Genomic DNA, 12932 nt, shown 5'->3' on the forward strand with positions numbered 1-12932 from the left:
AGGTGCATCCTGTTTCCATTGATCATACTTGAGATGTTTCTACAACTTGATTGGAGTCCACCTGTGGTAAATTCAATTGATTGGACATGATTTGGAAAGGCGCACACCTGTCTATATAAGGTCCCACAGTTGACAGTGCATGTCAGAGCAAAAACCAAGCCGTGAGGTTGAAGGAATTGTCCATAGAGCTCCGAGACAGGATTGTGTCAAAGCACAGTTCTGGAGAAGGGTACCAAAAAAATGTCTGCAGCATTGAAGGTCCCCAAGAACACAGTGGCCTCCAAAAAGACTCGAGGCTGTAATCTCTGCCAAAGGTGCTTCAACAAAGTACTGAGTAAAGGGTCTGAAAAATGTAAATATTCGTTTTTTTTAAATATTGAATACATTTGCAAAATGTTCTAAAAACCTGTTTTTGCTTTGTCATTATGGGGAAATAGTCTGGGTAGCCATTTGATTTGCTGTTCAGGAGTCTTACAGTATGGCTTGGGAGTAGAAGCTATTTAGGAGCCTCTTGGACCTAGACTTGGTGCTCCGGTAACGCTTGCCGTGCAGTAGCAGAGAGAGTCTATGACTAGGGTAGCTGGAGGCAGAATTTTTTTAGGGCCTTCCTCTGACACCGCCTGGTATAAAGGTCCTGTATGGCAGGAAGCTTAGCCCCAGTGATGTACTGGGCCGTTCGCACTACCCTCTGTAGTGCCTTGCGGTCAGAGGCTGAGCAGTTGCCGTACCAGGCAGTGATGCAACCAGTCAGGATGATCTCGATGTTGCAGCTGTAAAGGCTAGTTGTTCTGAGTTGCAGCATATACAGAGGCTAGCTGTTCTCAGTTGCAGCATATACAGAGGCTAGCTGTTCTCAGTTGCAGCATATACAGAGGCTAGCTGTTCTCAGTTGCAGCATATACAGAGGCTAGCTGTTCTCAGTTGCAGCATCTACAGAGGCTCGCTGTTCTCAGTTGGTGCTTATACAGAGGCTAGCTGTTCTTTGCTGAGGAGGTCAGGGTGGAAAATGGTGGAAATTCAAAATACCTGGAGATGCTTGTGGAGATCATGAAACATATTAGGCTGACAAATCAGTGGTTTTTGGCTCAAACTCAAAAGGCAGCGTCTCAAATGGCACCGATTCCCCATAACGTGCACTACTTTTGACCGGAACGCTATGGGCATCTTATGGAACGCTATGGGCCCTATGGGAATCTTATGGGAACCTCATGGAACCCTATGAGTCCCGGTCAAAAGTAGTGCAATGTGTACAGGGAATAGGGTGCAATTTGAGACGCAGCCAATAGCTTGAACTCAAAAGGAGGAGACAGACCTACATACTTTTGAGGGGTAGTAATGCCTTTATTTTTATCAAAACAACCAACATAGCTAGTGAATTTCTGAGTGTTCTTCCATTTTTAGTTTTTTTCCCGAATAATTCATTAACACTTCTCTATCTGAGGGGTTTCCTAATAATTCATTAACATGTTTTGGGGAGTATGAGGATATATAATTTCAATATTATTTGACTATTTTATCTCAGAAGTATGGGTGAAAATCATTTTCCAGCAGTTGACTGTGGAGGATATTCCAAGAAAAATGTAGAGTTGGGGAGAGGTAAAGCTTAATATGTGCAGTTGTTTTTACAACTTTGTAAATATATATTTGTATTTAATAATTTATACATACCTTTATATCTTAATAGCAAAATTGATAGACACTTTGGACAGTACTTCCAGAACTGCCTTAATTATTATTAAAATATCACCCATTTACACACACACTACCAGCCTAAAGTTTGGACACACCTACTCATTCAAGGGTTTTTCTTTATTTTTTTACTATTTTCTACATTGTAGAATAATAGTGAAGACATCAAAACTATTAAATAATACATATTAAATCATGTAGTAGCCAAAAAATGTAAATATATTTTATATGTGAGATTCTTCAAAGTAGCCACCCTTTGCCTTGATGACCTCTTGGCATTCTCTCAACCAGCTTCATGAGGTAGTCACCTGGAATGCATTTCAATTAACAGGTGTGACTTGTTAAAAGTGAATTTGTGGAATTTCTTTCCTTCTTAATGTGTTTGAGCCAATCAGTTGTGTTGTGACAAGGTATGGGTGGTATACAGAAGATAGCCCTATTTGGTAAAATACCAAGTCCATATTATGGCAAGAACAGCTCAAATAAGCAAAGAGAAACGACAGTCCATCATTACTTTAAGACATGAAGGTCAGTCAATACGGAACATTTGAAGAACGTTGAAAGTTTTTTTCAAGTGCAGCTGCAAAAACCATCAAGCGCTATGATGAAACTGTCTCTCATGAGGACCGCCACAGGAAAGGATGACCCAGAGTTACCTCTGCTGCAGAGGACAAGTTCATTTGTTACCAGACTCATAAATTGTTAGATTAGTTAGAAGCCTCAAATAAATGCTTCAACAAAGTTCAAGTAACAGACACATCTCAACAACTGTTCAGAGGAGACTGCGTGAATCAGGCCTTCATGGTCGAATTGCTGCAAAGAAACCACTACTAAAGGACACCAATAAGAAGACTTGTTTGGGCCAAGAAACACGAGCAATGGACATTAGAGAAATCTGTCCTTTGGTCTGAGTCCAAATTTTTTATTTTTGGTTCCAACCCCCGTGTCTTTGTGAGATGCAGAGTAGGTGAACGGATGATCTCTGCATGTGTTTTTCCCACCGTAAAGCATGGAGGAAGAGATGTGATGGTGTGGGGGTGCTTTGCTGATGACTATCAGTGATTTATTTAGAATTCAAGGCACACTTAACCAGCATGGCTACCACAGCATTCTGCAGCAATACGCCATCCCATCTGGTTTGCACTTAGTGGGACTATCATTTGTTTTTCAACAGGACAATGACCCAACACACCTCCAGGCTGTGTGAGGGCTATTTGACCAAGGAGAGTGATGGATTGCTGCATCAGATGACCTGGCCTCCACAAGCACCTGACCTCAACCCAATTGAGATGTTTTGGGTTTGAGTTGGACCGCAGAGTGAAGGAAAAGCAGCCAACAAGTGCTCAGCATATGTGGGAAGACTGTTGGAAAAGCAATCCAGGTGAAGCTGGTTGAGAGAAAGCCAAGAGTGTGCAAAGCTGTCATCAAGGCAAACGGTGGCTACTTTGAAGAACCTAAAATATATTTTGATTTGTTTAACACTTTTCTGGTTACTACATGATTCCATGTGTGTTATTTCATAGTTTGGAGCAACTGCTGCCTCTACAATCTAGAAAATAGTAAAAATAAAGAAACTCTGGAATGAGTAGGTGTGTCCAAACTTTTGACTGATTCTGTGTGTGTGTGTGTGTGTGTGTGTGTGTGTGTGTGTGTGTGTGTATATATAATAGCATTGTATGTTTAATACATACAGCAGTGTTATATAATGCGTCCAAATAGCACCTTATTCCCTATAGTGTACTACATTTGACTAAGGCTCTGGTAGGGATCGTAGGGATTAGGGTGCCATTTTGCCGGATCAGACAGATTATACTGAAGGCCTATGGCTAAAATGAAAGAATACAAAACATTACGAAAACTTCTACATCCCCAATTGTCCAACCAGTAGAGATGTTCTCCCTCACTCACATACGTCACATGACACAGCTATACTCAGGAGTCACTCACACACAGTTTTCCCTCTTGGTTCAATGCATAAACTCTCCGTCTGTAACAATATACGGTGGCAGAAAAAGGTTACAAAGACTGAGTGAGTGGGTGGGACACTCCGGGCATTGAACAGCAAGTCCTGATTCTACCTCGTCTCTTTAAAGCGGGCAATCTGTAGCTCAAACAACCAAAAACGTATGTACCAATGCAGAGTTCCCCTTTAATAGTGCCAACGAAATATCAACAATATCAATCCGATAACAAACTGACAGTAAATCAGAGAGGGTCTGGCTGACATGTCCTGCTGTTTGGAGGTTAGTAGAACCATCATCCTGTGTGGAACCATCATCCTGTGTGGAACCATTATCCTGTGTGGAACCATCATCCTGTGTAGAAGTTAGTAGAACCATCATCCTGTGTGGAACCATCATCCTGTGTAGAACCACCATCCTGTGTAGAACCACCATCCTGTGTAGAACCACCATCCTGTGTAGAAGTTAGTAGAACCATCATCCTGTGTAGAAGTTAGTAGAACCATCATCCTGTGTGGAACCATCATCCTGTGTAGAACCATCATCCTGTGTAGAACCACCATCTTGTGTAGAAGTTAGTAGAACCATCATCCTGTGTGGAAGTCAGTAGAACCATCACTGAATGACTGTTGGAAGAAATCGCCACACAGTAAAAACGGTCCTCCTCCATCTCAGTCTGTGTCTACGCTCCTCCTGATTGGATGAGGAGCTTTGAGTGACAGGCCGTGGCTCCAATCACTGCTTGAGTAAGTCTTTGAGCACCTGCCCTCCGCTCTCAGCGGAGACGGGCACGGGGGTGAAGGTAGGCAAGTTGTCTGAGATGGGTTTCATTAGGAGGTGGGGGTGGTGTCCTCCCGACGCACTGGAACTACCACTCCCATGATGCATCAGTGGTACGGCCGCAGAGCGGGGAGCCAGGAAGGGGTTGGACTCCCCGGCTGCTCTCTGTCCCCTGCCGGCTGCCGCCCCTCCTGAGGAGGAAACAGAGGTTAGAGATCAGAGGTCGGAATAAAATGGAGGCGGCAGGGATTGAGATGACCCGGAACCTGTTCTTAAGAAGTAAACAAACAAGTCTCTACAGAGGTTCTGGCTAGAGGTGAGACTGAGGGCAGAGGAGTCTGGGTAGAAGGGTCCGGGTATGGTTGATATTCTGAACGATCCCTCTGGGAGCAACTGGTGCCTAGCTGTCTCCTACTGTAAATCATTCCATGCTCTCACTCAACCCTGGCCAGGTTCTTCATATTTCATGCAACGTGGGTTATTCTGCCCTCAGTCTCAACCCGAGTCAGAAACACTGCTACACTGCCCGCTAAACTTCACCCTGGAGCAATATTACCACGACAGCATTACCTCACCCTGGAGCAATACTACCACGACAGCATTACCTCACCCTGGAACAATATAAGCACGACAGCATTACCTCACCCTGGAGCAATATTACCACGACAGCATTACCTCACCCTGGAGCAATATTACCACGACAGCATTACCTCACCCTGGAACAATATAACCAGGACAGCATTACCTCACCCTGGAACAATATTACCACGACAGCATTACCTCACCCTGGAACAATATAACCACGACAGCATTACCTCACCCTGGAACAATATTACCACGACAGCATTACCTCACCCTGGAACAATATTACCACGACAGCATTACCTCACCCTGGAACAATATAAGCACGACAGCATTACCTCACCCTGAAGCAATACTACCACGACAGCATTACCTCACCCTGGAACAATATAACCACGACAACATTACCTCACCCTGGAACAATATAACCACGACAGCATTACCTCACCCTGGAACAATATAACCACGACAGCATTACTTCACCCTGGAACAATACTACCACGACAGCATTACCTCACCCTGAAGCAATACTACCACGATAGCATTACCTAACCCTGAAGCAATACTACCACGAAAGCATTACCTCACCCTGAAGCAACATTACCACGACAGCATTACCTCAACCTGAAGCAATACTACCACGAAAGCATTACCTCACCCTGGAACAATATAACCACGACAGCATTACCTCACCCTGAAGCAATACTACCACGACAGCATTACCTCACCCTAGAACAATACTACCACGACAGCATTACCTCACCCTGGAACAATATAACCACGACAGCATTACCTCACCCTGGAACAATATAAGCACGACAGCATTACCTCACCCTGAAGCAATACTACCACGACAGCATTACCTCACCCTGGAACAATATAACCACGACAACATTACCTCACCCTGGAACAATATAACCACGATAGCATTACCTCACCCTGGAACAATATAACCACGACAGCATTACTTCACCCTGGAACAATACTACCACGACAGCATTACCTCACCCTGAAGCAATACTACCACGATAGCATTACCTAACCCTGAAGCAATACTACCACGAAAGCATTACCTCACCCTGAAGCAATATTACCACGACAGCATTACCTCACCCTGAAGCAATACTACCACGAAAGCATTACCTCACCCTGGAACAATATAACCACGACAGCATTACCTCACCCTGAAGCAATACTACCACGACAGCATTACCTCACCCTAGAACAATATTACCACGACAGCATTACCTCACCCTGGAACAATATTACCATGACAGCATTACCTCACCCTGGAACAATACTACCACGATAGCATTACCTCACCCTGAAGCAATATAACCACGACAGCATTACCTCACCCTGGAACAATACTACCATGACAGCATTACTTCACCCTGGAACAATACTACCACGACAGCATTACCTCACCCTGAAGCAATACTACCACGACAGCATTACCTCACCCTGAAGCAATACTACCACGATAGCATTACCTACCCTGAAGCAATACTACCACGACAGCATTACCTCACCCTGGAACAATACTACCACGACAGCATTACCTCACCCTGGAACAATATTACCATGACAGCATTACCTCACCCTGGAACAATATAACCATGACAGCATTACCTCACCCTGGAACAATATAACCACGATAGCATTACCTCACCCTGGAACAATATTACCACGACAGCACTACCTCACCCTGGAGCAATACTACCACGACAGCATTACCTCACCCTGGAGCAATATTACCACGACAGCATTACCTCACCCTGAAGCAATACTACCACGATAGCATTACCTAACCCTGAAGCAGTACTACCACGACAGCATTACCTCACCCTGGAACAATATTACCACGACAGCATTACCTCACCCTGGAACAATATTACCACAACAGCATTACCTCACCCTGGAACAATATAACCACGACAGCATTACCTCACCCTGGAACAATATTACCACGACAGCATTACCTCACCCTGGAACAATATAAGCACGACAGCATTACCTCACCCTGGAGCAATATTACCACGACAGCATTACCTCACCCTGAAACAATATTACCACGACAGCATTACCTCACCCTGGAACAATATAACCACGACAGCATTACCTCACCCTGGAACAATATAACCACGACAGCATTACCTCACCCTGGAACAATATTACCACGACAGCATTACCTCACCCTGGAACAATATTACCACGACAGCATTACCTCACCCTGGAACAATATAAGCACGACAGCATTACCTCACCCTGAAGCAATACTACCACGACAGCATTACCTCACCCTGGAACAATATTACCACGACAGCATTACCTCACCCTGGAACAATATTACCACGACAGCATTACCTCACCCTGGAACAATATTACCACGACAGCATTACCTCACCCTGGAACAATATTACCACGACAGCATTACCTCACCCTGGAACAATATTACCACGACAGCATTACCTCACCCTGGAACAATATTACCACGACAGCATTACCTCACCCTGGAACAATATTACCACGACAGCATTACCTCACCCTGGAGCAATATTACCACGACAGCATTACCTCACCCTGGAACAATATAACCACGACAGCATTACCTCACCCTGGAGCAATACTACCACGACAGCATTACCTCACCCTGGAACAATATTACCACGACAGCATTACCTCACCCTGGAACAATATTACCATGACAGCATTACCTCACCCTGGAGCAATACTACCACGACAGCATTACCTCACCCTGGAACAATATTACCACGACAGCATTACTTCACCCTGAAGCAATACTACCACGACAGCATTACCTCACCCTGGAACAATATAACCACGACAGCATTACCTCACCCGAAACAATATAACCATTTCAACATTACCTCACCCTGGAACAATATAACCATGACAGCATTATTTCACCCTGGAACAATACTACCATGACAGCATTACCTCACCCTGGAACAATATTACCACGACAGCATTACCTCACCCTGGAACAATATTACCATGACAGCATTACCTCACCCTGGAGCAATACTACCACGACAGCATTACCTCACCGTGAAGCAATATTACCACGACAGCATTACCTCACCCTGGAGCAATATTACCACGACAGCATTACCTCAACCCGGAACAATATAACCACGGCAGCATTACCTCACCCGAAACAATATAACCATTTCAACATTACCTCACCCTGGAACAATATAACCATGACAGCATTATTTCACCCTGGAACAATACTACCATGACAGCATTATTTCAACCTGGAACAATATTACCACGACAGCATTACCTCACCCTGGAACAATATAACCATGACAGCATTACCTCACCCTGGAACAATACTACCACGACAGCATTATTTCAACCTGGAACAATATTACCATGATAGCATTACCTCACCCTGGAACAATATAACCATGACAGCATTACCTCACCCTGGAACAATACTACCACGACAGCATTATTTCAACCTGGAACAATATTACCATGATAGCATTACCTCACCCTGGAACAATATAACCATGACAGCATTACCTTCTGGTTGTTGAGCCCAGGCTGAGCTGGTGGTCCTCCCAGGAGGCGGGGCACTGAGAGGTTTGATATCATAGACAGGAAGTCTGGGGGCAGGGAGCGCCGGCCTAGACTCCACCTCCAGGAACTTTACAAACATCTCAGAGAACGACTGGAAAAGAACAGAAGAGATCAGAGAAGTACTACCGGAGAAGAACAACAGAGAACTACAGGAGAAGAAGAACAGAGAACTACAGGAGAAGAAGAACAGAGAACTACAGGAGAAGAAGAACAGAGAACTACAGGAGAAGAAGAACAGAGAACTACAGGAGAAGAAGAACAGAGAACTACAGGAGAAGAAGAACAGAGAACTACAGGAGAAGAAGAACAGAGAACTACTGGAGAAGAACAGAGAACTACAGGAGAAGAAGAACAGAGAACTACAGGAGAAGAAGAACAGAGAACTACAGGAGAAGAAGAACAGAGAACTACAGGAGAAGAAGAACAGAGAACTACAGGAGAAGAACAACAGAGAACTACTGGAGAAGAAGAACAGAGAACTACAGGAGAAGAAGAACAGAGAACTACTGGAGAAGAACAGAGAACTACAGGAGAAGAACAACAGAGAACTACAGGAGAAGAACAACAGAGAACTACAGGAGAAGAACAGAGAACTACTGGAGAAGAACAGAACTACAGGAGAAGAACAGAGAACTATAGGAGAAGAACAGAGAACTACAGGAGAAGAACAGAGAACTACAGGAGAAGAACAGAGAACTACAGGAGAAGAACAGAGAACTACAGGAGAAGAACAGAGAACTACAGGAGAAGAACAGAGAACTACAGGAGAAGAACAGAGAACTACAGGAGAAGAAGAACAGAGAACTACAGGAGAAGAAGAACAGAGAACTACAGGAGAAGAACAGAGAACTACAGGAGAAGAACAGAGAACTACAGGAGAAGAACAGAGAACTACAGGAGAACAACAGAGAACTACAGGAGAACAACAGAGAACTACAGGAGAAGAACAGAGAACTACAGGAGAAGAACAGAGAACTACAGGAGAAGAACAGAGAACTACAGGAGAAGAAGAGAGAACTACAGGAGAAGAAGAGAGAACTACAGGAGAAGAAGAGAGAACTACAGGAGAACAACAGAGAACTACAGGAGAAGAACAGAGAACTACAGGAGAAGAACAGAGAACTACAGGAGAACAACAGAGAACTACAGGAGAAGAACAGAGAACTACTGGAGAACAACAGAGAACTACAGGAGAAGAAGAACAGAGAACTACAGGAGAAGAACAGAGAACTACAGGAGAAGAAGAACAGAGAACTACAGGAGAAGAACAGAGAACTACAGGAGAACAACAGAGAACTACAGGAGAAGAACAGAGAACTACAGGAGAAGAACAGAGAACTACAGGAGAACAACAGAGAACTACAGGAGAAGAACAGAGAACTACAGGAGAAGAACAGAGAACTACAGGAGAACAACAGAGAACTACAGGAGAAGAACAGAGAACTACAGGAGAAGAACAGAGAACTACAGGAGAAGAACAGAGAACTACAGGAGAAGAACAGAGAACTACAGGAGAAGAAGAACAGAGAACTACAGGAGAAGAACAGAGAACTACAGGAGAAGAAGAACAGAGAACTACAGGAGAAGAAGAACAGAGAACTACTGGAGAAGAAGAACAGAGAACTACAGGAGAAGAACAGAGAACTACAGGAGAACAACAGAGAACTACAGGAGAAGAACAGAGAACTACAGGAGAAGAACAGAGAACTACAGGAGAAGAACAGAGAACTACAGGAGAAGAACAGAGAACTACAGGAGAAGAAGAACAGAGAACTACAGGAGAAGAAGAACAGAGAACTACAGGAGAAGAACAGAGAACTACAGGAGAACAACAGAGAACTACAGGAGAAGAACAGAGAACTACAGGAGAACAACAGAGAACTACAGGAGAAGAACAGAGAACTACTGGAGAAGAAGAACAGAGAACTACAGGAGAACAACAGAGAACTACAGGAGAACAACAGAGAACTACAGGAGAAGAAGAACAGAGAACTACAGGAGAACAACAGAGAACTACAGGAGAACAGGAAAAGAAGATCAAAGTAGGGAAGCTAGGTACCAAAGTTAGTTTAGGTACGTGTGTCTATATCTGTGTGTGTGTGTGTCTATATCTGTGTGTGTGTGTCTATATCTGTGTGTGTCTATATCTGTGTGTGTCTATATCTGTGTGTGTCTATATCTGTGTGTGTCTATATCTGTGTGTGTCTATATCTGTGTGTGTGTGTGTGTGTGTGTGTCCACATCTGTGTGTGTGTGTGTCCACATCTGTGTGTGTCCATATCTGTGTGTGTGTGTGTCCATATCTGTGTGTGTGTGTGTCCATATCTGTGTGTGTGTGTGTGTGTGTCCATATCTGTGTGTGTGTGTGTCCATATCTGTGTGTGTGTGTGTCCATATCTGTGTGTGTGTGTGTCCATATCTGTGTGTGTCCATATCTGTGTGTGTGTGTGTCCATATGTGTGTGTGTGTGTCCATATCTGTGTGTGTGTGTCCATATCTGTGTGTGTGTGTCCATATCTGTGTGTGTGTGTCCATATCTGTGTGTGTGTGTCCATATCTGTGTGTGTGTGTCCATATCTGTGTGTGTGTGTCCATATCTGTGTGTGTGTGTCCATATCTGTGTGTGTGTGTCCATATCTGTGTGTGTGTGTCCATATCTGTGTGTGTCCATATCTGTGTGTGTCCATATCTGTGTGCATAATGTCCATATACTCACGTTGTTGAAGCCCCCCTGTCCTGCTCCTGGTCTCTGTGGTGTGTTGGGGACACTCTGTACAGCTCTGCCTCCCAACCAGCCGGACACCCAGCCGCCGACACCATGGCCTCCCTCCTCCTCCAACAGCTACAGGGACAGAGGTCAGAGTTCACCATTAGTCAGGGACAGAGTGAGGTGACCCACCAATCCGGGATTAGAGGTTACATAGCGGTGGATAGTCGACTTCAAATTAGTTGATTCCTCGACCACCGAGAGCCGGAGTCGACTCTAAAAAATGTTTAAAAAAAATCCCAGAGTCGTTCCATTTTCCCCCCCCAGGCAGCTGACGTAGGCTACTGATTATCCTTGAATATTTAGTAGTGATTGTCAGACGGCTCCATATGCAGTGCTAATCAGTGCTAAATCAGTGCTAATCAGTGCTAATCAGTGCTAATCAGTGCTAATCAGTGCATTAGTTTGCGCAAACATACTGACGTCGCAGCTGTAGCTAATTATAGCTCATTTTAGTTTTGTGATGTAGAAGTCGGGAGAGAGCCGACTCCAAAGATCCCTGGAGTCGTCCACAGAGCCCTGGAGTCGTCCACAGAGCCCTGGAGTCGTCCACAGAGCCCTGGAGTCGTCCACATAACCCTGGAGTCGTCCACATAACCCTGGAGTCGTCCACAGAGCCGTCCACAGAGCCCTGGAGTCGTCCACAGATCTTTGAAGTCGTCCACAGCTAGTCAGCACTTAGTGTTACACTCAAGAGTTTTACATATTGACTCTTGCTAAGTCTTGATAGGGGTGGGGGGGTTCCCGACAATTATATCTTGGACACTTGAGGCTAGGGGATATTTCAATTGTTATGGGGGGGGTTCTGATTTGCTATGGGGGGGCCCATTGCCCAGCTTCTATAATTCAAACCCTGGCAGTCCTCACATCATCAGTTAGTGCTGCGCTCTCAGAGGACACATTATAATCACCTCAGGCCAGGCCGGAGGGGTCAGCCTATCTGTGGTTGGACTCTGACCGGGGTCACTGATCTGGGCTTGTTTCCTGTCCCGATAAGCTCAGTGGTGTAAAACCAGGAAAAACACATGCTTCCTCAACGGAACGTAAAAAAAACACCTACAGACAAGGGTTTTGAATCAGTGAGACTGAGTGATTGGTCCAAAACACTGTTCCAACCCAGTACAATACTCCTTGAGTGGTCGCTGATTGGTCCAAAACACTGTTCCAACCCAGTACAATACTCCTTGAGTGGTCGCTGATTGGTCCAAAACACTGTTCCAACCCAGTACAATACTCCTTGAGTGGTCGCTGATTGGTCCAAAACACTGTTCCAACCCAGTACAATACTCCTTGAGTGATCGCTGATTGGTTCAAAACACTGTTCCAACCCAGTACAATACTCCTTGAGTAATCGCTGATTGGTTCAAAACACTGTTCTGAAACAATAGCAAGTTGAGGGGAAACTACAACAGTAGGGGATACTGAACAGCAGTGGTCACCAACCTCATCTGAGTCAGAATGCAAGCCAAGATGATAAAAAACAACAACATATGCCTATGCAAAATTAACCGATTAAAAACAGTTCTGTAGCAATGAGGTTT

At 44.6% G+C, this 12932-nt stretch overlaps 1 protein-coding gene across 1 annotated transcript in view; it reads right to left on the reverse strand.

Annotated features, from left to right (window-relative positions):
• Positions 1-3818: 3818 nt before the first annotated feature.
• Positions 3819-12932, reverse strand: part of trip11 (thyroid hormone receptor interactor 11) — a 62785-nt gene continuing 53671 nt past the window's right edge. Inside the window, exons 31-33 of the mRNA XM_029712685.1 lie at positions 11341-11466; positions 8568-8715; positions 3819-4621 (exon numbers count right to left, since the gene is read on the reverse strand). Of these exons, the coding sequence (XP_029568545.1) occupies positions 4386-4621; positions 8568-8715; positions 11341-11466 (510 nt within the window). The 3' untranslated portion in view covers positions 3819-4385. The remainder of the gene's footprint in view (positions 4622-8567; positions 8716-11340; positions 11467-12932) is intronic.

This window comes from Salmo trutta, chromosome 25, assembly GCF_901001165.1.
Source record: "Salmo trutta chromosome 25, fSalTru1.1, whole genome shotgun sequence".
Lineage (NCBI taxonomy): Eukaryota > Metazoa > Chordata > Actinopteri > Salmoniformes > Salmonidae > Salmo > Salmo trutta.